This window comes from Bombina bombina, chromosome 5 (genome assembly GCF_027579735.1).
Source record: "Bombina bombina isolate aBomBom1 chromosome 5, aBomBom1.pri, whole genome shotgun sequence".
NCBI lineage: Eukaryota > Metazoa > Chordata > Amphibia > Anura > Bombinatoridae > Bombina > Bombina bombina.
Genome location: NC_069503.1, coordinates 161,676,669 through 161,700,570, shown reverse-complemented (window position 1 = coordinate 161,700,570; position 23,902 = coordinate 161,676,669). Strand labels below are relative to the sequence as shown.

At 38.9% G+C, this 23,902-nt stretch overlaps 1 protein-coding gene across 1 annotated transcript in view; it reads right to left on the bottom strand.

Annotated features, from left to right (window-relative positions):
- Positions 1 to 23,902, bottom strand: part of OBSCN (obscurin, cytoskeletal calmodulin and titin-interacting RhoGEF) — a 937,038-nt gene that overhangs the window by 604,030 nt on the left and 309,106 nt on the right. Inside the window, 5 exon segments of the mRNA XM_053713767.1 lie at positions 807 to 1,073; positions 2,263 to 2,529; positions 13,126 to 13,398; positions 14,751 to 15,011; positions 22,708 to 22,974. Coding sequence (XP_053569742.1) covers positions 807 to 1,073; positions 2,263 to 2,529; positions 13,126 to 13,398; positions 14,751 to 15,011; positions 22,708 to 22,974 — 1,335 coding nt within the window.

Genomic DNA, 23,902 nt, shown 5'->3' with positions numbered 1-23,902 from the left:
TAATACATATGCCCCTTAATGTTTTACATCTAATATTTATTTTTAATTGTCCTAAATAATAATAAAAAAAAATGTCCTCAGTTTTTTTCACTTTCTTTTTTTTGGGGGGGGGCTTCACTTTTTTGTGCCTACAGGCACCTGAGATGTAAATCCGGCCCTGCATGTATATGATTTAGTTTTAAAGTTAGGTGTCATTGAAATATAATTGATTCATTCTTCTTGTCTCAAAGACCTATTACATATTTTTATTAGTATATTGGTTAGTCTACAATAGTAAAACATAATGTTACCTTAGAGAAAAGCAAGTTGGTTTACTTAAAGTGTATGTAAATTTTGATGCTAAAGTGACCGGTTTTAAAACTTTGATTAAAAACAGGGGCACTTTAATCCATCAAAATTTACATTTCACTCCTGTTGTGAAAAAAAAACTTACCTTTAAAACTTGACAGAAGCTCCAGCTTCCGGTTGTCGCAAGCCATTTCTGATGTCAGAAATGATGGATAGGCCATCCTGCAATCACGGCTTCCCCCCCGGGGGAATCAGTGTATGATTCAACGCTGTGATTGGAGGAAGCCTGATTCCTCATTTTAGACCCAGGAAGAGGCATTGCAATGGGTGGAGGAAGCTGGAGTTGCTGTTAAGATTAAAGATTTTTTTCACAACAGGAGTGAAATGTAAATTTTGATGAATTAAAGTGCCCCTGTTTTTAATTGAATTTTTAAAAACCAGGCACTTTAGCATCAAAATTTACATTCACTTTAAGAGGTATCACTTATAGGTGTGTATTAAACTAAAAGAGAACCCACCTGTCACAAGCACAGAGGCTGTGGACTTCTGGTCTCCAGTATCACAGCTATAATCTCCAGAATCTTCCACCTGAGCATTGTTTATAACTAATTCCACTGTTTTTCCTTTCTGGCGCATTTCATACTTGTCGCTAGCCTGAAGTTGGACATTACCCTTTCTCCACTTTACAGGTGCATTAAGCTTTGAGAGCTGGGCTCGAATAATTATAGTAGAAGACTCCTCGCTCCTTTGGCTTTCAATTTCTTGGTCAAAAAGTACAGGTATAGCTATGTCAACACAAAAAGTATTAGAATACTGCTGTTAATATTGCTGTTTGTGCTACAGGGGCATCATTTAATGTTAAATCAACAACGTTTTATTCCGTCTCACCTTTTTTTCCTTAAAAAAGAATACAAAGATCTGCCTACTACTGTAAATCCCTATTTTTTATTTATGTTTTAAAATTTGTCCCACATTGACTTTGTTGAGTCTGAAAAAACATTTTTATTTTAAAATATTTTGAATGTAAGCATTCTTTTTAACACTGAATGACAGGCAATAAAAGGTTGCTTTTTCTGATGCGTAAATGACATTGGAAAGTACCACCGAAAAGTCAAATTACTAGCAGTCTTTCACTGCATTTTTTAAAGACCTAAATGTTTAGAAAATTGAGTTTTGTTTAGTCTGATCTACACAGTTATGGAGTTACAACAAATCACAGAACATAAATATACTATAAAACAGAACAGATTTAAAAGAAAATCATGTGGAACTGTATATTTTTTATAGAAACAAATATGCCCTAAATATCAGCCCTGAAAAAGGGGATTTTATCCCATTCTTGCAACAAGTAATTGCCTATATTTTAGGAGAATTTTTTTTTTTTTTAAATCTAAGATTTTAGATAGAAAGTAATACCCAAGTTTCAGAACTATCAAACTTGGTGAGACCGCCTATGTTTGTATATTTGATATAGAATGACCCTACATGGTTATTCTGACATTTTTCTTTTTTTTCTGATTATTTTGCTAATATGTTTCCTTCTATTTTTTTGAGGCCTACCTCAATTTTAATCTACTGCACTACAATTGACCATATAACTATATAGAGTGTTATTATGAGTAATTACTGTATGTGTCATATAATTCTGGTGTATGTAGTTAGAAGCTATTTTAGATTGTGGTCCAAGTTTCAGATTTTTTTTGTTGCCAAGAGCAATCAATCTTATATAATGTATATTAATAATTACACCAGGGTTGTAATAGAAGCACAATAAGTATTTTGTGTACCCAATAATAGCTGGAAATAATAGTGCACTGACAGAAATCTGCTGCCGTTATTAATTTCTGCACCTCTAATAGGATATTCCATGAGCAGCAAATGGTACAGATTTGCGGGTAACCTGCGGCGCATTCAGTTTAATCTGCGTGTCTACAGTAATATATAATGAGAAAAGCATAATGTTATTTATCATACCTGTAACTTTTACATTGGCCTTTGTCTGCTGGTGTCCAATGTCACAGCTATAGTCACCTGAATCTTCAGGTTTCAGGTTATGTATCTGCAAAGTTTGGACAGTTCCAAGATCACGAATTTCAAACTTTGCGCCAGAAGAGATCTGTTCTCTGCCTTTTCTCCACACTGGGGGGGCACAGGGGGCTGAAAGCTCACACTGCAGGATTACTGTGGCATCTTCTTCCACTTCTATGTTCTTGAGTTCTTTAGTAAATACTGGAAGTGGGGCTGAAATATCAACAAATTAGTCTTACGTTTTGTGTGGTTTTGCCTTGGTTATACAGTATCTTACAAAAGTGAGTACACCTCTCACATTTTTGTAAATATTTTATTATATCTTTTCATGTGACAACACTGAAGAAATGACACTTTGCTACAATGTAACGTAGTGAGTGTACAGCCTGTATAACAGTGTAAATGTACTGTCCCCTCAAAAAAATGTTTAAACATATCGATACATATATATCTATTTACATGTATACAGATATATATATATATATATATATATATATATATATATATATATATATATATATATATAGATATAGATATATATATATATATATATATATATATATATATATATATATATATATATATATATATATATATATTTAAAAAGACTAAGAACATTTTCTATAATGTAAAATGGAATGTAAAATATTTACAGTAAATACACAGTAAAACACATTATAAAATATTAAAACTGAATATAAATTACTTTTCATGTTTTAAGTATAAAGGACTCACAAGTGTATATATGTACAGTATATTCATGTGTATATATATGTGTGTATATATATATATATATATATATATATATATATATATATATATATACACAGTATATACACACAAGTATACACACATATATGCACATATACATAAACACATATATATATATATATATATATATATATATATATATTCTGCACTCCATGCACTCCAACCTTTCTTCTCTTTCTGTAATGCCTGGGTGACTCCTCAATCACTCTTTATACGCATCCATATGAAAAATAGAGGTCACTCACAGGTCTTTTTATAGTTGATTCTTCATTTATTCAGTAAAAAATAACATATTTCAGGTCGACGTTTCGGCTCCACAATTGAGCCTTTTTCAAGACAATATTAGTTTGTGTGTGTGGCTTGTTTCACATTGCCATTATCCAAATGCTGTATCAGCCGAAACGACAACCTGAAATATGTTATTTTTTACTGAATAAATAAAGAATCAACTATAAAAAAGACATGTGAGTGCCCTCTATTTTAACACACACACACACACACATAGATTTTGTTAAGTTTGATAGAATATTAAGGCCTAGATTTAGAGTTCGGCGGTAGCCGTCAAAACCAGCGTTAGAGGCTCCTAACGCTGGTTTTGGCCGCCCGCTGGTATTTGGAGTCAGTGATTAAAGGGTCTAACGCTCACTTTGCAGCCGCGACTTTTCCATACCGCAGATCCCCCTACGCCATTTGCGTAGCCTATCTTTTCAATGGTATCTTCCTAACGCCGGTATTTAGAGTCGTTTCTGCAGTGAGCGTTAGAGCTCTAACGACAAGATTCCAGCCGCCTGAAAATAGCAGGAGTTAAGAGCTTTCTGGCTAACGCCGGTTTATAAAGCTCTTAACTACTGTACCCTAAAGTACACTAACACCCATAAACTACCTATGTACCCCTAAACCGAGCTCCCCCCACATCGCCGCCACTCGATTAAAAATTTTAACCCCTAATCTGCCGACCGCCACCTACGTTATACTTATGTACCCCTAATCTGCTGCCCCTAACCCCGCCGACCCCTATATTACATTTATTAACCCCTAATCTGCCCCCCACAACATCGCCGCCAGCTACTTACAATAATTAACCCCTAATCTTCCGACCGCAAAGCGCCGCCACCTACGTTCTCCCTATGTACCCCTAATCTGCTACCCCTAACACCGCCGACCCCTATATTATATTTATTAACCCCTAATCTGCCCCCCTCAACGTCGCCGACACCTGCCTACACTTATTAACCCCTAATCTGCCGAGCGGACCGCACCGCTACTATAATAAAGTTATTAACCCCTAACCCACCTCACTAACCCTATCATAAATAGTATTAACCCCTAATCTGCCCTCCCTAACATCGCCGACACCTACCTTCAATTATTAACCCCTAATCTTCCGATCGGAGCTCACCGCTATTCTAATAAATGTATTAACCCCTAAAGCTAAGTCTAACCCTAACACTAACACCCCCCTAAGTTAAATATAATTTACATATAACGAAATAAATTAACTCTTATTAAATAAATTAATCCTATTTAAAGCTAAATACTTACCTGTAAAATAAACCCTAATATAGCTACAATATAAATTATAATTATATTATAGCTATTTTAGGATTAATATTTATTTTACAGGCAACTTGGTATTTATTTTAACTAGGTACAATAGCTATTAAATAGTTAAGAACTATTTAATAGCTACCTAGTTAAAATAATTACAAAATTACCTGTAAAATAAATCCTAACCTAAGATATAATTAAACCTAACACTACCCTATCAATAAAATAATTAAATAAACTACCTACAATTACCTACAATTAACCTAACACTACACTATCAATAAATTAAATAAACACAATTGCTACAAATAAATACAATTAAATAAACTAGCTAAAGTACAAAAAATAAAAAAGAACTAAGTTACAGAAAATAAAAAAATATTTACAAACATAAGAAATATATTACAACAATTTTAAACTAATTACACCTACTCTAAGCCCCCTAATAAAATAACAAAGCCCCCCAAAATAAAAAATTCCCTACCCTATTCTAAATTAGAAAAGTTACAAGCTCTTTTACCTTACCAGCCCTGAACAGGGCCCTTTGCGGGGCATGCCCCAAGAAGTTCAGCTCTTTTGCCTGTAAAAGAAAACATACAATACCCCCCCCCAACATTACAACCCACCACCCACATACCCCTAATCTAACCCAAACCCCCCTTAAATAAACCTAACACTAAGCCCCTGAAGATCTTCCTACCTTGTCTTCACCATACCAGGTTCACCGATCCGTCCTGGCTCCGATATCTTCATCCAACCCAAGCGGGGGCTAGACATCCACTGAAGAAGTCCAGAAGAGGGTCCAAAGTCTTCCTCCTATCCGGCAAGAAGAGGACATCCGGACCGGCAAACATCTTCTCCAAGCGGCATCTTCGATCTTCTTCCATCCGGTGCGGAGCGGGTCCATCTTGAAGCAGGCGACGCGGATCCATCCTCTTCTTCCGATGTCTCCCGACGAATGACGGTTCCTTTAAGGGACGTCATCCAAGATGGCGTCCCTCGAATTCCGATTGGCTGATAGGATTCTATCAGCCAATCGGAATTAAGGTAGGAATTTTCTGATTGGCTGATGGAATCAGCCAATCAGAATCAAGTTCAATCCGATTGGCTGATCCAATCAGCCAATCAGATTGAGCTCGCATTCTATTGGCTGATCGGAACAGCCAATAGAATGCGAGCTCAATCTGATTGGCTGATTGGATCAGCCAATCGGATTGAACTTGATTCTGATTGGCTGATTCCATCAGCCAATCAGAAAATTCCTACCTTAATTCCGATTGGCTGATAGAATCCTATCAGCCAATCGGAATTCGAGGGACGCCATCTTGGATGACGTCCCTTAAAGGAACCGTCATTCGTCGGGAGACATCGGAAGAAGAGGATGGATCCGCGTCGCCTGCTTCAAGATGGACCCGCTCCGCACCGGATGGAAGAAGATCGAAGATGCCGCTTGGAGAAGATGTTTGCCGGTCCGGATGTCCTCTTCTTGCCGGATAGGAGGAAGACTTTGGACCCTCTTCTGGACTTCTTCAGTGGATGTCTAGCCCCCGCTTGGGTTGGATGAAGATATCGGAGCCAGGACGGATCGGTGAACCTGGTATGGTGAAGACAAGGTAGGAAGATCTTCAGGGGCTTAGTGTTAGGTTTATTTAAGGGGGGTTTGGGTTAGATTAGGGGTATGTGGGTGGTGGGTTGTAATGTTGGGGGGGGGGTATTGTATGTTTTCTTTTACAGGCAAAAGAGCTGAACTTCTTGGGGCATGCCCCGCAAAGGGCCCTGTTCAGGGCTGGTAAGGTAAAAGAGCTTGTAACTTTTCTAATTTAGAATAGGGTAGGGAATTTTTTATTTTGGGGGGCTTTGTTATTTTATTAGGGGGCTTAGAGTAGGTGTAATTAGTTTAAAATTGTTGTAATATATTTCTTATGTTTGTAAATATTTTTTTATTTTCTGTAACTTAGTTCTTTTTTATTTTTTGTACTTTAGCTAGTTTATTTAATTGTATTTATTTGTAGCAATTGTGTTTATTTAATTTATTGATAGTGTAGTGTTAGGTTAATTGTAGGTAATTGTAGGTAGTTTATTTAATTATTTTATTGATAGGGTAGTGTTAGGTTTAATTATATCTTAGGTTAGGATTTATTTTACAGGTAATTTTGTAATTATTTTAACTAGGTAGCTATTAAATAGTTCTTAACTATTTAATAGCTATTGTACCTAGTTAAAATAAATACCAAGTCGCCTGTAAAATAAATATTAATCCTAAAATAGCTAAAATATAATTATAATTTATATTGTAGCTATATTAGGGTTTATTTTACAGGTAAGTATTTAGCTTTAAATAGGATTAATTTATTTAATAAGAGTTAATTTATTTCGTTATATGTAAATTATATTTAACTTAGGGGGGTGTTAGTGTTAGGGTTAGACTTAGCTTTAGGGGTTAATACATTTATTAGAATAGCGGTGAGCTCCGATCGGAAGATTAGGGGTTAATAATTGAAGGTAGGTGTCGGCGATGTTAGGGAGGGCAGATTAGGGGTTAATACCATTTATGATAGGGTTAGTGAGGCGGATTAGGGGTTAATAAGTGTAAGGTTAGGGGTGTTTAGACTCGGGGTACATGTTAGAGTGTTAGGTGCAGACGTAGGAAGTGTTTCCCCATAGGAAACAATGGGGCTGCGTTAGGAGCTGAACGCTGCTTTTTTGCAGGTGTTAGGTTTTTTTTCAGCTCAAACAGTCCCATTGTTTCCTATGGGAGAATCGTGCACGAGCACGTTATTGATGCCGGCCGCGTCCGTAAGCAACTCTGGTATCGAGAGTTGCATTTGCGGTAAAAATGCCCTACGCTCCTTTTTTGGAGCCTAACGCAGCATTTGTTTTAACTCTCAATACCAGAGTTAAATTTATGGTGCGGCCAGAAAAAAGCCCGCGGAGCGTTAACAGCCCTTTTACCGCCGAACTCTAAATCTAGGCCTAAGAGATTTGGTGGCAAAAAATAAGTCTGAAATTATGGAAAGAAAACATACAAAGTTTGTACGTGACAAATATGACTATGCTAACAACTCTGTTTATATCTGAAATAGGAAGTCTAGAGGTACTTTTAGACAGAATCAACCCAGGTTTGGTAGGAGAAGGAGGGGCAATAGAAATAATCACAACAATAAAAATAAGAACAAAAACAAACAAAATCCCTCAAAAAATGTCACATTTTCGTGTAGTGATACTGATTATTCAAGTGATGGGGATATATTGGTTGTTAGGACAACAACAAAACAAATTGTACCAGATCCTAATATAAACACACTGACTTTGAATTATGTAGTCCCTAACATGAACACTAATCTAGTAGTTCCCAAATCTTCCGATGACATGGTAGCAATCAAGAAAACCCTGTTGCAAGATCCAAAAAACCTACATATGTTGACACAGTAAATACTGTTTATGCTAACTATAGAAATGACAATTCTTTTTTAGATCAGTTTTTTCCTCAAGGACAGGAAGGGGCAACGAGAGGGGGAGGGAGCCACACACAGGGACAGATTTCAGTAATGACCAGCCAAGATCGGTACCAACTGAGAGAACCGAGACCACAAACGAAGTACAAATAGTTGATAATGTGGTCAATCTATCCTCATATAGTTTAAGTGATACACAATATAGAGTGCTTGGCCTAGGTCTAAATTTTGCTCCATCAAATGACTTTGATTTATTTCAAACTATCATTGACATAAATAGACTTGTCCGGAATATTACACTTAAGAAATACTTTGAAAACAACGATAATGCAGAGTTCTCTGAAGGTAATATAGATGCCCACAATAGAAATACTACAACACAGAGTACACTTAACATTCATAGCTTCAAAGAGGGCTGTGATATCATTACTCTCCAACAACTCCAGTTGGAAAGTGGGTCTGAATGTGACACACAGAGTAGGGGACCTAGTCTCAAGAAAAAGTCTTTATTCTACCCTATTCAAAGTAGGGGGAATATTATCGAAACATTTCACAGTAGAGTTGAAACAGATCTTATCAAACTCAAACACAACAGATCCAGTTACAGACCTAATCTATCTTTGTCCGAAAAAGAAGCAGTTACTTTTCTCAAAAACAACGAAAATTTAGTTGTGAGAAAGTCGGACAAAGGTGGTATGGTGGTCGTGATGGATCGTGACCAATATATCAATGAAGGTCTAAGACAATTGAACAATAGGGATGATTATTTGGTGCTAGGCAGGGACCCCACACCAGAATACAAAAAGGAGCTTAGACACCTTTTGGATGAAGGTTTGGAACAGGGGTGTCTTAATGTGAACACAGCTGAATATCTTTTTGTGGAATATCCCAAGACTCCCCTGTTCCATCATTTTCCAAAAACGCACAAATCTCTAACTGACGTAAGAGGACGACCTATTGTCAGTGGTGTGGATTCCCTGCTAGGCAACCTATCTCTATGGTTGGATAACATTCTCCAACCCATTGTGGTAACTTTATTCTCTTATGTGAGAGATACAAAACACATTCTTAATATTCTTGAGGATGTTCAATGGTCAGAGTCCAACATTTGGCTGACCGTTGATGTCGTCTCGCTATACTCGAGCATCCCCCATTCAAAAGGAATTGAAGCAGTTACCTTTTTCCTCAACCATTTTTCTGAATATAATACTAGTACCAAAAACTTTATCCTGAAGGTGCTTACTTTCCTGTTGACTCACAACTTTTTCAAGTTTGAGGGTGTTTACTATCTCCAAAGATGTGGTACCGCCATGGGTGCTAAGTTTGCCCCATCATATGCTAACTTGTTTTTAGGGTGGTGGGAGTTTTACCACATCTTTGGAGATAGTAACCCCTATAGAGATTGTATATCTCTATATAAGAGATATATTGATGATCTCTTCCTTATATGGACAGGTAAGGAGGAAGATATCCCTGGTTTCATCGAATATCTACATGTCAATGACCTCGAACTGAGATTTACTTGTGAGTCTAGCAGGAAAAGTATTAACTATTTAGATGTCACGCTTACTGGGACACCCCAAGGGAAGGTAGAGTCAACTATATTTAGAAAGCCTATCTCAGGGAATTCAGTGTTACAGGGCACTAGTTGCCATCCTAAGCATGTGCCATTTGCAATCGCCAAAGGCGAATTTACCAGACTTAATCGGAATTGTACCAATTCGTCTCAGTTCCAGAAAGAATCTTTAGATCTGGAAAAAAGACTTAAGAACAGGAAATACTATAAAGCAGTTATCTCAAGAGCAAAAAATTCAGTTGAATCAGTCGATAGAAAAGATCTTTTGAGTCTGTCGTCCTCTCAGAAGGATAAGTTTAAAGGTGTGACTTTTGTTACAAACCACAGCGTACAGTATCCACATATCTGTAAGATTGTACGTAAACACTTTTCTATCCTCTCAGCGGATGACAATCTGGTAGACACTGTAAAAAATGGTTTGAGATGTTCTTACAGAAAAAGTCCAACATTGGGTAACATACTAGCACCGACCTTATTGAAACCTAAGAATGAAACCAAGGGAGCCTGGCTCAGGCATACTGGCATGTATAAATGCGGTCGAAGAAAATGCAAACTGTGTGATTTTGCAAAGGTTACTAAGACATTTTCTAGTCTGGTAATGAACAAAACATATAATATTGAAATGTGTATGAATTGCACAACCGAATACGCGGTTTATCTGATAGAGTGCTCCCTCTGTCAAATACAGTATGTAGGGCTCACGTCTAGGGACCTCAATACAAGAATTCGAGAACACCTGTCATCATTTAAAATAAACAAAGCTACTACGCCCATTGTACAACATTTTGGCACTTTTCACAACAATGACTTACAATATTTCTCCTGGTGTGCAATTGAGAAAGTCACCAGACCCCCTAGGGGAGGGGACATAGATCTAGTATTGGCACGTAGAGAAGCGCATTGGATCTTTACTCTAGACACTCGTTTGCCGAAGGGCTTGAACTCCAGATTTGATATAATTAATCACTGGGAATGAGTTCTTGGAGACAACTTACCAGGTAGTCTGTCACGTTTCCTATATTTGTCAGGTCTTTGATATTAAAATCCAGCTTAATTTCCATTATATGTATTATGTTCTATGATGCTAATGCCCAAGTAATGTTGTTACACTTAAATGTAATGTTTCAAGTTTTTTTCTGTATTAAGAACTCATTGTGAGTAATAGGCATAGAGTAATGCCATTTTTACAATGGGGCATTATCACATAATGGGTAACCTTTAGTGGTTTTGAATAATCACAACTCTCCATGTAGAGAGGTGTACTTTACCTATGTATTTACCTTAGGTTTACCCATTATCTGAATTGTTTCCTGATATCATCGGTCCTTTTAAATTAAATTGATTTAGTTTCATTTGGACCAATTTACTTTAATACTCTTTAATATTCTTCTTACGTTAAATATGTAATATTTGCATACATTTGTGTTTTTTAATTGGTGAATATGCAAATCATTTGGGTTCTTTGAAACCTTTCATTCATGTTAAATGCAAGCATCTTCTATATCACTGATCTATATTGTCAGATTGAGCCTAATAACGTTTAGAACACAATACTGGTAATGGAGGTTGTGTTAAATTTGGTACGTTGTTATTGGTCTTCATTCATGGGGGGGGGGGTGTTTTTGTATAACCAATCACTATTGTTTTAAAGCCTTTTAAACAAATGTGCGGGCTAGCACCTCAGGCTGTGACTATGGATACGTCCGAAACGCGTATGCCTGTCTGTGCTGCGCCCATGTCTTTGACCTAATGCTGTGTTTTATCCTTTTAATTTCATCAATAAATATTGGAACTTTTAATTTAAATCTCCTCTGGATGCCGGTTTTTCCTTTTGAATTGTGTCTACTCCAGTCTCATCCATGACATCCAACCTGTGCTTTCGTTTTGGAGCGGTTCCTTCTGTGCGTTAAGATTCCGGAGCGGAGCTACTTTCCACTGAGAAGAGGCGTGGTGACGTCAACACTCTACCCGTGTACAAGCATCCTAGTGAGACTCTGTGAGCCGTACTGTTTGATGCAGGATGATTTGAAATCTCCTTTGTGTACGGCACAGAGGTGAGGACTTACCCGGGGGTGATCCTGGATTACAAGTAAGGAGTTCACTGCTGATGCTTGGTGGGCAATACCTGCACACGCCTGGTTGTTTGTGCAGTTTTTTCGGTGAGTGTTTGTTACAATACACGCCTACTTCTCTACTCGTGTTTATACACGTCTTTGACTCTTGCAACTAATCCGGATAAACTGCTGGATCCTACTCTATTACACACCAGCTATATAAAGCTTTAGGCTTTGTGTTTGGGTTTTTTCGTGTATGTTTTTATATATATATATATATATATATATATAGATATACAGGTATATATATATATATATATATATATATATATATATATATATATAGAGAGAGAGAGAGAGAGAGAGAGATACAGGTATATATATATATATATATATATATATATATATATATATATATATATAGAGAGAGAGAGAGAGAGAGAGAGAGAGAGAGAGAGAGAGAGAGAGAGAGAGAGAGAGAGAGAGAGAGAGAGATAGATAGATAGATAGATAGATAGATATAAAACAATTGTGCTACTTGTAATTTAGCCCTAAGTATGAATGATTTATATAGACAGCATTGGTAAAAAGACCTTTATCTCCACCATCTTCTTCTGATGAGAGTAATTAAACTGGAAACAACTGTCCAGAAGTGGTTTGTTTTCTTTGCTGCACCCAGCACAAAAAGGGGATTGCTTTTGGAAACAAAAAGCATGATCTATTGTTTATCTAATTTGCATATATTTTCCAGAGTTTCCTTTGCATTGTATAGAGTCAGTGTTTCTGAGGAAAAACAAATTTGCTAATTTTCTATACAATAATTTTATGGCTCTTGTTTTATTCTCATCAAATGTTACCTAGAGAATTTGTTTTGCAATAAGCAATGCAATCATAGTACACAAAAAAGTTTGTCATACTAGAAGAGAATGCTACATGAAGTATGTTAAAAACTGTGTAATTAAATTTGCATTTGTTTAAAGATATGCTGCTATTTGTGACAGATTAACCATGCCCTATTGACTGTTCCATGTGAGATTCTGATTATCTACAGTCCCCATCTAGCTGATGCAGCTCACCACTCGCCAAGTCCTTCAGGTTCCGCACCCTCTTTTATTCTGAAAGACAGATGGTTCTAGAGCTTTAAAATTAGGGACGCTAACAAAGGTTGCTTCAGTGCTACAGTTCAAGGGTGATACTGGTGGTGGGACAACATTTTCTCTCATTTACCTCACTCTTTCTCTTGGGAACAGCAAAGGATGTGTAAAAGAAAATGTTCTTGAAAAAATATGGCTTTTGACACATTTAAAAAATGGGGGGGGGGGGGCTACGATAATGACTGTGTGCTTAGCATCTCCAGTAGTACTGCAGATAACTTTAATATGACTACTTGTGGTAAGCGTATTACCTTTAACTGTAAGCTCTGCTGTTGAAGTATATGGTCCGACCCGGAATGTGACAGTCCCAGAATCATCTGGTGTTACTTTACTCAGCTTCAAGATGTGGATGTTGCCTTTCTCCACAGAAATGTTATTCATCTCGTTATTCTCCAGTGTGATCCCCTGCAACTTCCATTCCACGTCCTTAGCATCTGCGTGGGAAACCTCACACTTGAATACGGCATTCTCGGATGCGAAAACCGATAAATCTGTAAGGCCTTGTGCAATAGTGACGTCTAGTTCTGGGAAAACAAGGAGAATATATATTATCTGATAGAAGACATAACATATACAATAAGGTTTTGAAGTTCTTGTATTCATAGCACACTTACAATAAACTGTACACAAGAAGAGGATGGTTTTATGTATTTGACAGTATTTGTTTTGAGGGGAATTTTTCACTTCACATTAAAATCATTAAAGGGACACTAAAAAATAAAAATCATTATTCAGATAGTCCATGCAGCCTTTTCAATTTATCCCCATTATCAAATTGTGCATAGTCTTTTGATATGTACACTTTTTGAGGCACCCTTCCTACTGAGCATGTGCAAAAGTTCACATTGAATACGTATATGATTCTGTAATTGGCTGATGGTTGTTGCATGATACAGGGGAGCTGGCAAATTAAAGTACATTTTTAAATTTGTCAGATAAAAATCTACTTCTCATTTAAAATTCAAGCTAATTGCATTGTCCATTTATCTTGCATTTGTTGACAATATAATTCTACTTTAATTAATTGTCCTTTAAGTGACACTTCCTATAATATTTTTATTCTTCTCAATTCACAAAATAGTTTCATTTTTTTCACCCAGCCAGAAAGTAAACTGATGCAAAATGTGAAACTATAAAATATGTATTTATTTTAGGAAATAATGGCTTCTGTTATAACATAAATGCTATCTGTTATCTAATTTGCTTCATTCTCTTTGTATCAATGGTTGAAAATCAATGCACTTCTTGGAGGTAGATGCTAAATGATGGCTACACATATATGCCTCTTCCTATTCATTCACCCAATTTGTTCAGCTTTCTCCCTCTAGTGCATTGCTGACGCTTCAACAAAGGATACCAAGAGAATTTATTTATTAATAGAATTAAATTGGAAATTTTTCAAAATGGTATGCTCTGTCTGAATCATGAAAGATTGAAATTGGAGTTGCATATCAATTACGAAATGAAAATAAGCAGGTATAACAATAATTTGTATACAGAAATGTTTTAACATGGTTAAATAATACACTTTTAGAAGATAGTTAGACTTAGGGATCATGTTCGCCCAACATCGCTAAATGCCGACAGCATACGTTGTCTGCATTAAACATTGCACAAGCATTTCTAGTGAAATGCTTGTGCAATGCCGCCGCCCTGCAGATTCGCAGGGAGTGTCGATCATCCCAATCATATCCGATCGGGATGATTGCTGTCCGCCGCTTCAGAGATGGCGGACGAGTTAAGGAGCTGATTCTTAACTCTTGTTTCCAGCGATCTGGAAACTATGGGGGTAGATTGCAGCATCCACTGCTTGTTAAATCTACCCCTTAGAGTTAAATGTCTCTTTAAATGAATAAAACAATGAGTGAGTTGGTACCTTTAACATTCAGGATTGCTGAAGTTTTCTTATTCCTGGCAACACAGAAATACTCTCCTACATCTTCCAGGTGCAGATTATGAATAATTAGCTCTCGGGCAGTACCTTCTTGCTTCATTTCATACTTGGCACTTGGCTGTAGCTTCTCCTGCCCTTTACGCCACTCCACAGAAGCGGCCTTAGCTGACAACTCACAATGTAGTCGCGCCTTTCCACCTTCCTCCGCCTCAACATTCTGCAATGTCTGTGAGAACTGGAGTACTGCAAAAATGGTTATATATTTGTAATGTATTTACTAATACACATGAGATAAAAAAACATCAGAGTTCCCCATCACCAACTGGTTTTATTTGATCATTTATTAAAAAGTCATACAATATTAGTTTTATACATTTTAGTCAACAATATTTTAAACACTAAGACAAATTATTTTTGATATTGCCATTTATATGAATATTCTCTTCACCTATCATTTGCTTATACATTTTCAAAACGGTTGTGACACTATATATTTCTTTAAAAGGTAACATTTTAGAACACATGTGAGATACATTTGTCTTTTATTGATTAAACCTGATATTAATTCTATTAGTATGGTCCTGCTAGATAACTCTACTACTAGCGCTCCAGCAGGTGCTTCTGTTTGGGCCTTTAAAGAAGGACATCAGCTAAAATGCCTTTAATAATCATATTAAAGAAGCTTATTAAAGCAATTTGATGATAAGTTGTTCTCCTCAGTTTCAAAATACTTTCCCAGTACCAAACTGCAGGTAGGTTGATAATTCTAAGGGAGCAGTACAGCTCACACTAAAGAGATTTTCTGAAATCAAACAATTTTCATTCAAAGCAAGACCAGGCAGACCCAAGGTGAGCACATCATCACAAGACCGGTAAATTAAGCTAAACATAATTATGAAAGAGAACAACATTTGCGTTCATGATTCAAACCCAGCTAAACAGTCAAAAGTGCAGTCTTAATTTCATTTAAGAGTAGTGGTCTCTAAACCAGACAAAAAGTATTCTGCAGTTAGGGATTTGTACAAGAAAAAATACACTTTGACCAATGAGAAGTACCCGTCTCTTGTGCAGTGGCAAGTTGTATGGAAGAAGATTACTCTTCCAGAGGGACAATGATCCTAACCACACACTGAAGATGTACAAAGTGTATAGGAAATCCAAGGAAGCGCAAGGAGTACCAATTTGCAAGCCTTTAACGTGCAGACTTTAACCACACTTAACCTCTTTGGGAATATTTGAAAACTGTAAAGGCGAAATACACTGTTACACCTCTAGACACTGTGCTTTGTAAAATTCTGCATAAACTCGTAAATTAAAGGGACATGAAACCCAAATTTTTTCTTTCATGATTTAGAAAGAGCATACAATTACAAACAACTTTCTAATTTACTTCTATTATCTATTTTGCTTCATTCTCTTGATATTCTTTGCTGAAAAGCATATCTAGCTGATTGGTAGCTGCACATAGATGCCTCCTGTGATTGGTTCACCGTGTGCATTGCTATTTCTTCATTAAAGTATATCTAAAGAATGAAGCAAATTAGGTAATAGAAGTAAATTGGAATGTTGTTTAAAATTATATTCTCTACCTTAATCATGAAAGAAAATGTTTGGGTATAGTGTCCCTTTAAGTACAAAACAGAAAGCATTAATTTAAGCAAGTGACGGTCACACCAAATGTTTTTATTTTCAGTGTGTACAAAAAAAAATTATTATGTTTTATAAATTAATTTTTCATTAAAAATGTTTTAAACAACAGTAGACTGTGGTAGTATATATATATATATATATATATATATATATATATATATATATATATATATATATATATAGATAGATAGATAGATAGATAGATAGATAGATAGATAGATAGATAACAAGTCAGGTAAAAATGTCACACACCAACCATATGCAACTCCCTGGAGCTCTGCCAATATAAAATCTAGATATTCAGATGTATCCCAGAGCCAGCTGGAAAACCCCTCGACACAAAGCAGGCATACACAGGTTACTGGTGAATAACAGAAGCCTTTAATCCAAAAGGTAACACAGAATGGCAACTGGCCAATCTGTGTTACCTTTTGGATTAAAGGCTTCTGTTATTCACCAGTAACCTGTGTATGCCTGCTTTGTGTCGAGGGGTTTTCCAGCTGGCTCTGGGATACATATGAATATCTATATATATAGATAAGTAGATAACATAAATTATGCTTACCTGATAATTTCATTTCTATCTGTGGGAGGAGAGTCCACTGCTTCATTCATTACTTGTGGGAATTAAGAACCTAGCCACCAGGAGGAGGCAAAGACACCCCAGCCAAAGGCTTTAATACCTCCCCCACTCCCCTCATCCCCCAGTAATTCTGCCAAGGGAACAAGGAACAGTAGGATAAATAATCCTATATATATATGGTATAAATAGTGCCATAAGAATAACAATAAATTTCGGTCCGCCCACCGGAGAAAGGGGCGGGTGCAGTGGACTCTCCTCCCACAGATGGAAATGAAATTATCAGGTAAGCATAATTTATGTTTTCCATCTTAATGGGAGGAGAGTCCACTGCTTCATTCATTACTTGTGGGAACAAATTTACCCAAGCTCTAGAGGACACTGAATGAAAAAAATGGGAGGGTAAAAGGAGGCAGACCCTATACTGAGGGCACCACTGCCTGCAGAACCTTTCTCCCAAAAGCTTCTTCAGCCAAAGCAAAAATTTAAAATTTATAACATTTTGCAAAAGCATGTAAGGAAGACCAAGTGGCCGCCTTACAAATCTGCTCCATAGAAGCCTCATTCTTAAAGGCCCAAGAAGAGGCCACAGCTCTAGTCGAGTGAGCCGTAATTCTCTGAGAAGGCTTGTGTCCCGCTGTCTCATATGCCAGATGGATCATACTCTTCAACCAAAAAGATAGAGAAGTGGCAGAGGCCCTTTATCCCCTGCGCTTCCCTGAATACACAACAAATAAGGACGAAGACTGTCTGATCTTCTTTTTTGGCCTGAAGATAAAACGTCAAGTCCAGATTATGAAGTAAACTCTCCTTTGAAGAAGAAGGGTTAGGACACAAAGAAGGAACTACTATTTCCTGATTGATGTTATGACTCGACACCACCTTGGGAAGGAATCCCAATCCAGTGCGAAGAACAGCCTTATCGGCATGAAAACCAAGTAGGGAGGCTCACATTGCAAGGCCGCCAACTCAGAGACTCTGCGCGCCTATGCAATAGCCAGTAATAATAGGACTTTCCATGAAAGAACCTCAAACGGAGCCCTCTGCAAGACCTTAAAAACCAAGTTTAAGCTCCGGAGCCGGATTCCTGAAGACAGGCATGATCCTAACCAGAGCCTGAACGAAGGACTTAATGTCAGGAAGCTCCACAAGCTTCTTATGCAACAGTACAGATAAAGTTGAGATCTGTCCCCTTAGGGAACTGGCGGCAAGACCCTTATCCAGACCGTCCTGGAGAAAGGCCAATATCCTGGATACCCTGACCTTATGCCAGGGATATCCTCATTCCTCACACTAGGGCAAGTAGGTCCTCCACACCTTGTGGTAGATGCATCGAGTGACCGGCTTACTGGCCTGAAGGAGAGTGTCAATCACTCTTCCGAAAATCCTCTTTTGGCTAAGACTAGTCATTCAATCTCCACGCAGTCAGTCTCAGAGAATCTAGATTTTGATGTAGAAAGGGACCTTGAACCCCCATATCCCTGCGACAAGGTAACTTCCATGGTGGAGATGATGACATTGCCACCAGATCCGCAAAGCACATCCTCCGCAGCCAAGATGGAGCAATCAGAATAGCCGAAGCTTGCTCCTGCTTGATGCAGGCCACTACCCGAGGTAAAAGAGGTAACGGTGGAAATATGTAAATTAGGTTGAAGTCCCAGGGAACGGCCAAGGCATCTATCAGTTCCGCCTATATCTCTATCTCCGGCGTGTTCCATCTGCTGCAGATTTCCACGAACATCTCAGGATAGAGGGACTATTCCCCTGGATGAAACGTCTGTCTGCTCAGAAAATCCGCTTCCCAGTTGTCTACACCCGGAATGGGGATCGCTGAGAGTGAACAATTGTGAGTTTCTGCACAATCCAAAATCCGATATACTTCCCTCATGGCTAGAGAGCTTCTCGCCCCCCCCCTGATGGTTTATGTAAGCCACCGAGGTAATGTTGTCTGACTTGAATATGATTCATCGGGATGACCCCAGAAGGGACCAAGCCCTCAGTGCATTGAATATTGCTCGCAGTTCCAAAATATTTATCGATAGACTCGATTCTTCTTGAGTCCATCTGCCCCGTGCCTTTCTGGCACCCCAAACAGCTCCCCATCCTGATAGACTTGCATCCGTTGTCACAATCTCCCAGGATGGTCTCAAAAAGGATGTCCCCTGAGACAACTGTCCCGGTCGGGTCCACCAAGATAGGGACTGTTTAGAGATATCTGTTGGGACAGATCTGAATGACCACCATTCCATTGTCTCAACATGCACAGCTGAAGAAGTCTGAGATGGAACCTGGCAAATGGGATGACATCTATGCTGGATGCCATGAGCCCGATCACCTCCATACACCTGGCCATAGAAGTCCTGGAGGATGTCTGAAGAGATAGACAGTTGGACACAAGCTTGCAATGTCTCTGATCTGTCAAAAATATCTTCATGGCTGAAGAATCTATTATAGTACCCAGGAATTCCACCCTGTTGCTGGGGACCAATGAAATTTTTCCTTCGTTTATCTTCCAACTGTGGGACCAAAGAAGAAGGAGAAGAGCTCTCGAGTGATCCTCCGCAAGACTATAGGACAGAGCCTGGACCAGGATATCGTCCAGATAAGGTGTCACTGCAATTCCTCTGGCTCTCGCTACTGTGAGAAGAGCTCCCAGAACCTTTGTGAATACTCTTTGGGCAGTCGCCAGACCAAACGGAAGGGCCACAACGTGGAAGTGCTGTTCCAGGAAGGCGAATCTTAGAAACCTGAAGTGATCCTTGTGGATTGGAATGTGAAGGTAAGCGTCCTACAGGTCTATAGTCATCATGAATTGCCCCTCTTGAACTAGGGGCAAAATTGACCTGATCGTCTCCATCTTGAACGACGGATCTGGCAAAAATTTGTTTATGGCCTTTAGGTCCAGAATTGGACGAAACGTTCCCTCCTTCTTTGGGATCATGAAAAGGTTTGAATAATACCCCAGGCCTCTTTCTGCCGGACGATTACTCCGAGAGATGAGAGATCCCTCACACACCCCAGGAAGGCGTCACTCTTTTCTGGTCTTGAAGATATATTTGACAGGAGGAATCTGCCTCTTGGCAGATAAGACTTGAAACCTATTCTGTAAACCTGGGATATGACCGTCTTTTCTCCAGGTCTCTACAAAAAGAGATAGTCTGCCACCTACATGATCCGAACATGGACCGGGGGCTGCCCCTTAATGCCGACTTGGATTCGGCAGACTTCTTATTCTGCTTGGACTTGTTCCAATAGTTAGCTGGCTTCCAAGATCCCTTGGATTGCTCTGACTTTGCGGCAGGCTGCTGGCACTGAGACTTGTTTACACGAAAGGGACAAAAAGTAGATCCCTTAGGTTTAGCCTTCTTATCCTAAGCAAGAAGGCACTCTTGCCACCCGTGACCATAGATATGATAGAATCCAGGCCTGGGCCAAACAAAATCTTCCCCTTGAATGGGAGGGAAAGCAAACGAGACTTAAAAGTAATTCCGCAGACCAAGACTTTAGCCACAGAGCCCTGTGGGCTAAAACAGAAAATGTCTTAGCATTCAGGTGAATAATCTGCATGTTAGCATCACAAATGATTGAATGTGCCACTCTTAAGGCCTTGATTCATTCTACAATTTCATTGAGAGGAGTCTCCACTCGAGCATATCTGATAGAGCATCACACCAGTAGGTATCCGCACCAGCCAGTGCAGCGACCACCGCCGCAACTTGAAAAACAGACCCCGTGAGTTGGAACATCTTTCTCAGCATGGACTCCATCTTTTTATCCATGGGTTCCTTTAAAGAGGAGCTATTCTCTAGCGGAATAGTCGTTCTCTTAGCAAGCGTGGAGACAGCACCATCCACCTTAGGGGCAGTTCCCCACAGTTCAAGGAAAGGGGAAAAGTTTTTAAAAGAAGAAGAGGGGGAAAAGGACGAACCAAGTTTCTCCCATTCATTCTTAATGTTAGCCTTCTTTACTGGAACTGGGAAGGCCTGGGGCACTACGCTATCCTCATAAACCCTATCCAGTTTAGGGATCGAAGGTTCCTCCGGTAGTTTCAGTTACGGAACCTCAACAAAGCAAGCACCTCTTTCAGCAGAAAGCGCAAATGCTCCATCTTAAATTTGAAACATAGCCGATTCCGACCTAGAAGCAAGATCCTCCAATAAGTCGGAGTTGTCCTCCTCAGCGGATAATCTGTCAGAGACATCTAGCGGAGTCAAAGACAACTGAGACTGATAGCAGTGCCTTACCTTCCGCTTGCGCTTAGTAGGGTGAGGAATCGCATTAATGGCCACAGAAACCGCTGTCTGTAACTGATTGGTGAAGTCTGGAGGCCAAAGAACCCCTCCCGCAGGAGGATTAGTAAGGCCCTGGGGAACTGCTTGTGTAATCACAGATGATTGCAGGTAACGCACCTCACGGGGCGGGGAGCCCTCAGAGGTGGACAGCTCAGTCGTACTAAATACCTTATTCTTTTTGGAAATAGCAATATTGTCAAAGCATGTGGAACAGAGTTGCATAGGCGGTTCAACTGGAACCTCCTCACAATATACACAGTTAATGGGTTTGGATAAAGAGGGAGTATCCTCTAACATATTAGAGTCCTCCATAGCTTGCGCCTTTATTACGGACTTGATCAAAAATAAATGGCACCTGTATATCCCAATGGCCGGGGCACTCACCACCTCCTATGACCTGGACTATAAGAAACAGCTTTTGTCTCCTTCAAACGCAGGTGGAGAAAGAGGTAGTTTCAGAGGCCACACCCGGTCACATGGAGTGCCATGCAGGACCGCCCGCCCCTGCACTCGAGAGAAGGATGTGCCAAAAGAGCCCGCCTCAATCTCTCGCTAATAAACTCTGTTCCACACTGACAGAGCCTCATCTCACACAAATACAGTAGAAAAACACAATTAACAATATTCATAAAATTATCCCCCCTGTTCAACAGCCCCCTTCTGAGGGTATTACCCTAGATTCTATAAAGATAAAAGGAGCCACACTGTGACCCTGTCTTCTTGCGTTGTCAAATATATATATAAATGAACCGATCTTACCAGAACCATCGCCGTGGAACAGGAACACGTCCCTTCAAATGTAACAGGGCAGTAGCATTGCTCCTGACATGGACTTGAGACAAGAAAAGCAGGCAGCGAAACTCATCAACGCTGATTGTTAATGGAGCTGTTAAACTGAGTCAGGACTCTAACATTTACCCATGCTCTCACTAAGAGACTGACAGGACTACTTAAAATTCCAGTCCCATTTCGAAGAGTACTACCCTCCAAAAGAGTCTACTCCGAATCTTCCGACACTTCTCTGCCAACCTCCTGTGACGAAAGGCAAAGAATGACTGGTGGATGAGGGGAAAGGGGGAGGTATTTAAGCCTTTCGCTGGGGTGTCTTTGCCTCCTCCTGGTGGCCAGGTTCCTAATTCCCACAAGTAATGAATGAAGCAGTGGACTCTCCTCCCATTAAGATGAAAAGATATATTTTTTTATTTAAAGCAGCAAGTATGATGTCCGCACTCACTGGAGTTTTGAAGGCAGTGGTTTATTATCAAAGTTATGTTTCAGGAAACCCCGAAATGTCACTTTAACAATAACCAACTGCTATCACTGGATATCATACTTGCTGCTTTGTGGAAACTTTGCCTGCACCCTGGTAATTGCTGTTAATGGAAACCTTTTTTATTAATTTGATATATTTACCCACCATTTACTTGAATGTTTGCAGTAGTTTGCTGGTCTCCTGTATCACAGGTATAGTCAGCTGCATCTTCAGCCTCAGCATCATAAATCACTAGTTCAGCCACAACTCCATCTTGCTTCATCTCGTATTTGGCGCAAGGGAAGAGCATTACTGTACCCTTTCTCCATTCCACTGGTACATTAGGCTTTGTGGTCTCACAACGAAGTGTAACTGTAACGCCTTCCTCTGCTGTTGTGTTCTTTAATGGCTTGCTAAAGTGCACTGGAACAGCTGAAATACAAAACAGAACAAATAGATACCAGAAATACATATACAGAAGATCATATATAATAAAGAAAGACTTGTGTGACTGTGCACACAATTACACTAGTACAATTAAACTGATGTCAAAAGGTTTTATATGAAAACTCTGGCATTAACCAATTAATTTTTTTGCTTATAAACGTACTTGTTTTTTGTTTTTAGGTTTTTTGTTTTTTTTAACATTTTGGGCTAGATTACAAGTGGAGCGCTAAATATTGCTTGCGTGCAAGTGATATTAGCGCTCCACTGAGTAATACCAGAGCACGCTATGTAAAGCCCAATGTGAACACGAGCTCGCATTCAAACTGCTAGGAAGCATTGCACTCATAAGAGTGTGCTTCCATAGGCTCCAATGGGAACCTCGTTATAATGCCACCAGAGACGGCATCAGATCCTTGCGCAGCGAAGAGGTAAGTAGCACAGTGATGGGCAGCATTTAGTAAATATATATCTATATGACTATATACATATATATTTATGTGTTAGTATGTGTATATACACATATTAGCACATAAATATACAGGTATATATATATATATAGTCATATACATATATATGTACTGAGAACACACAGTTCCCCATAGACCGCAATGTAAAAGCACATTTTAGTGCCTTTTTGTTTTCTAACACCCCACTACCACCAACTTTAGATCCCAAAAACTGTCTAGTGCAGTTGGTTATTTTTTAATAAAAAAACTATAATGCCCTCTATTTTGAGGGCATTTGGGGTACTTTTAGAAAATTAACCAGAGATCGGATCTCTGTTTGATCTTCTGAGTGCTAATTGCTACCACAAGCTCGCCGTAGCAATAAATTTGCCTGTTGAAGGGTGCGCAATAAGTTAGTGCTCCACTTGTAATCTAGCCCTTTATATAATCCAACCATGCTTTTGAAA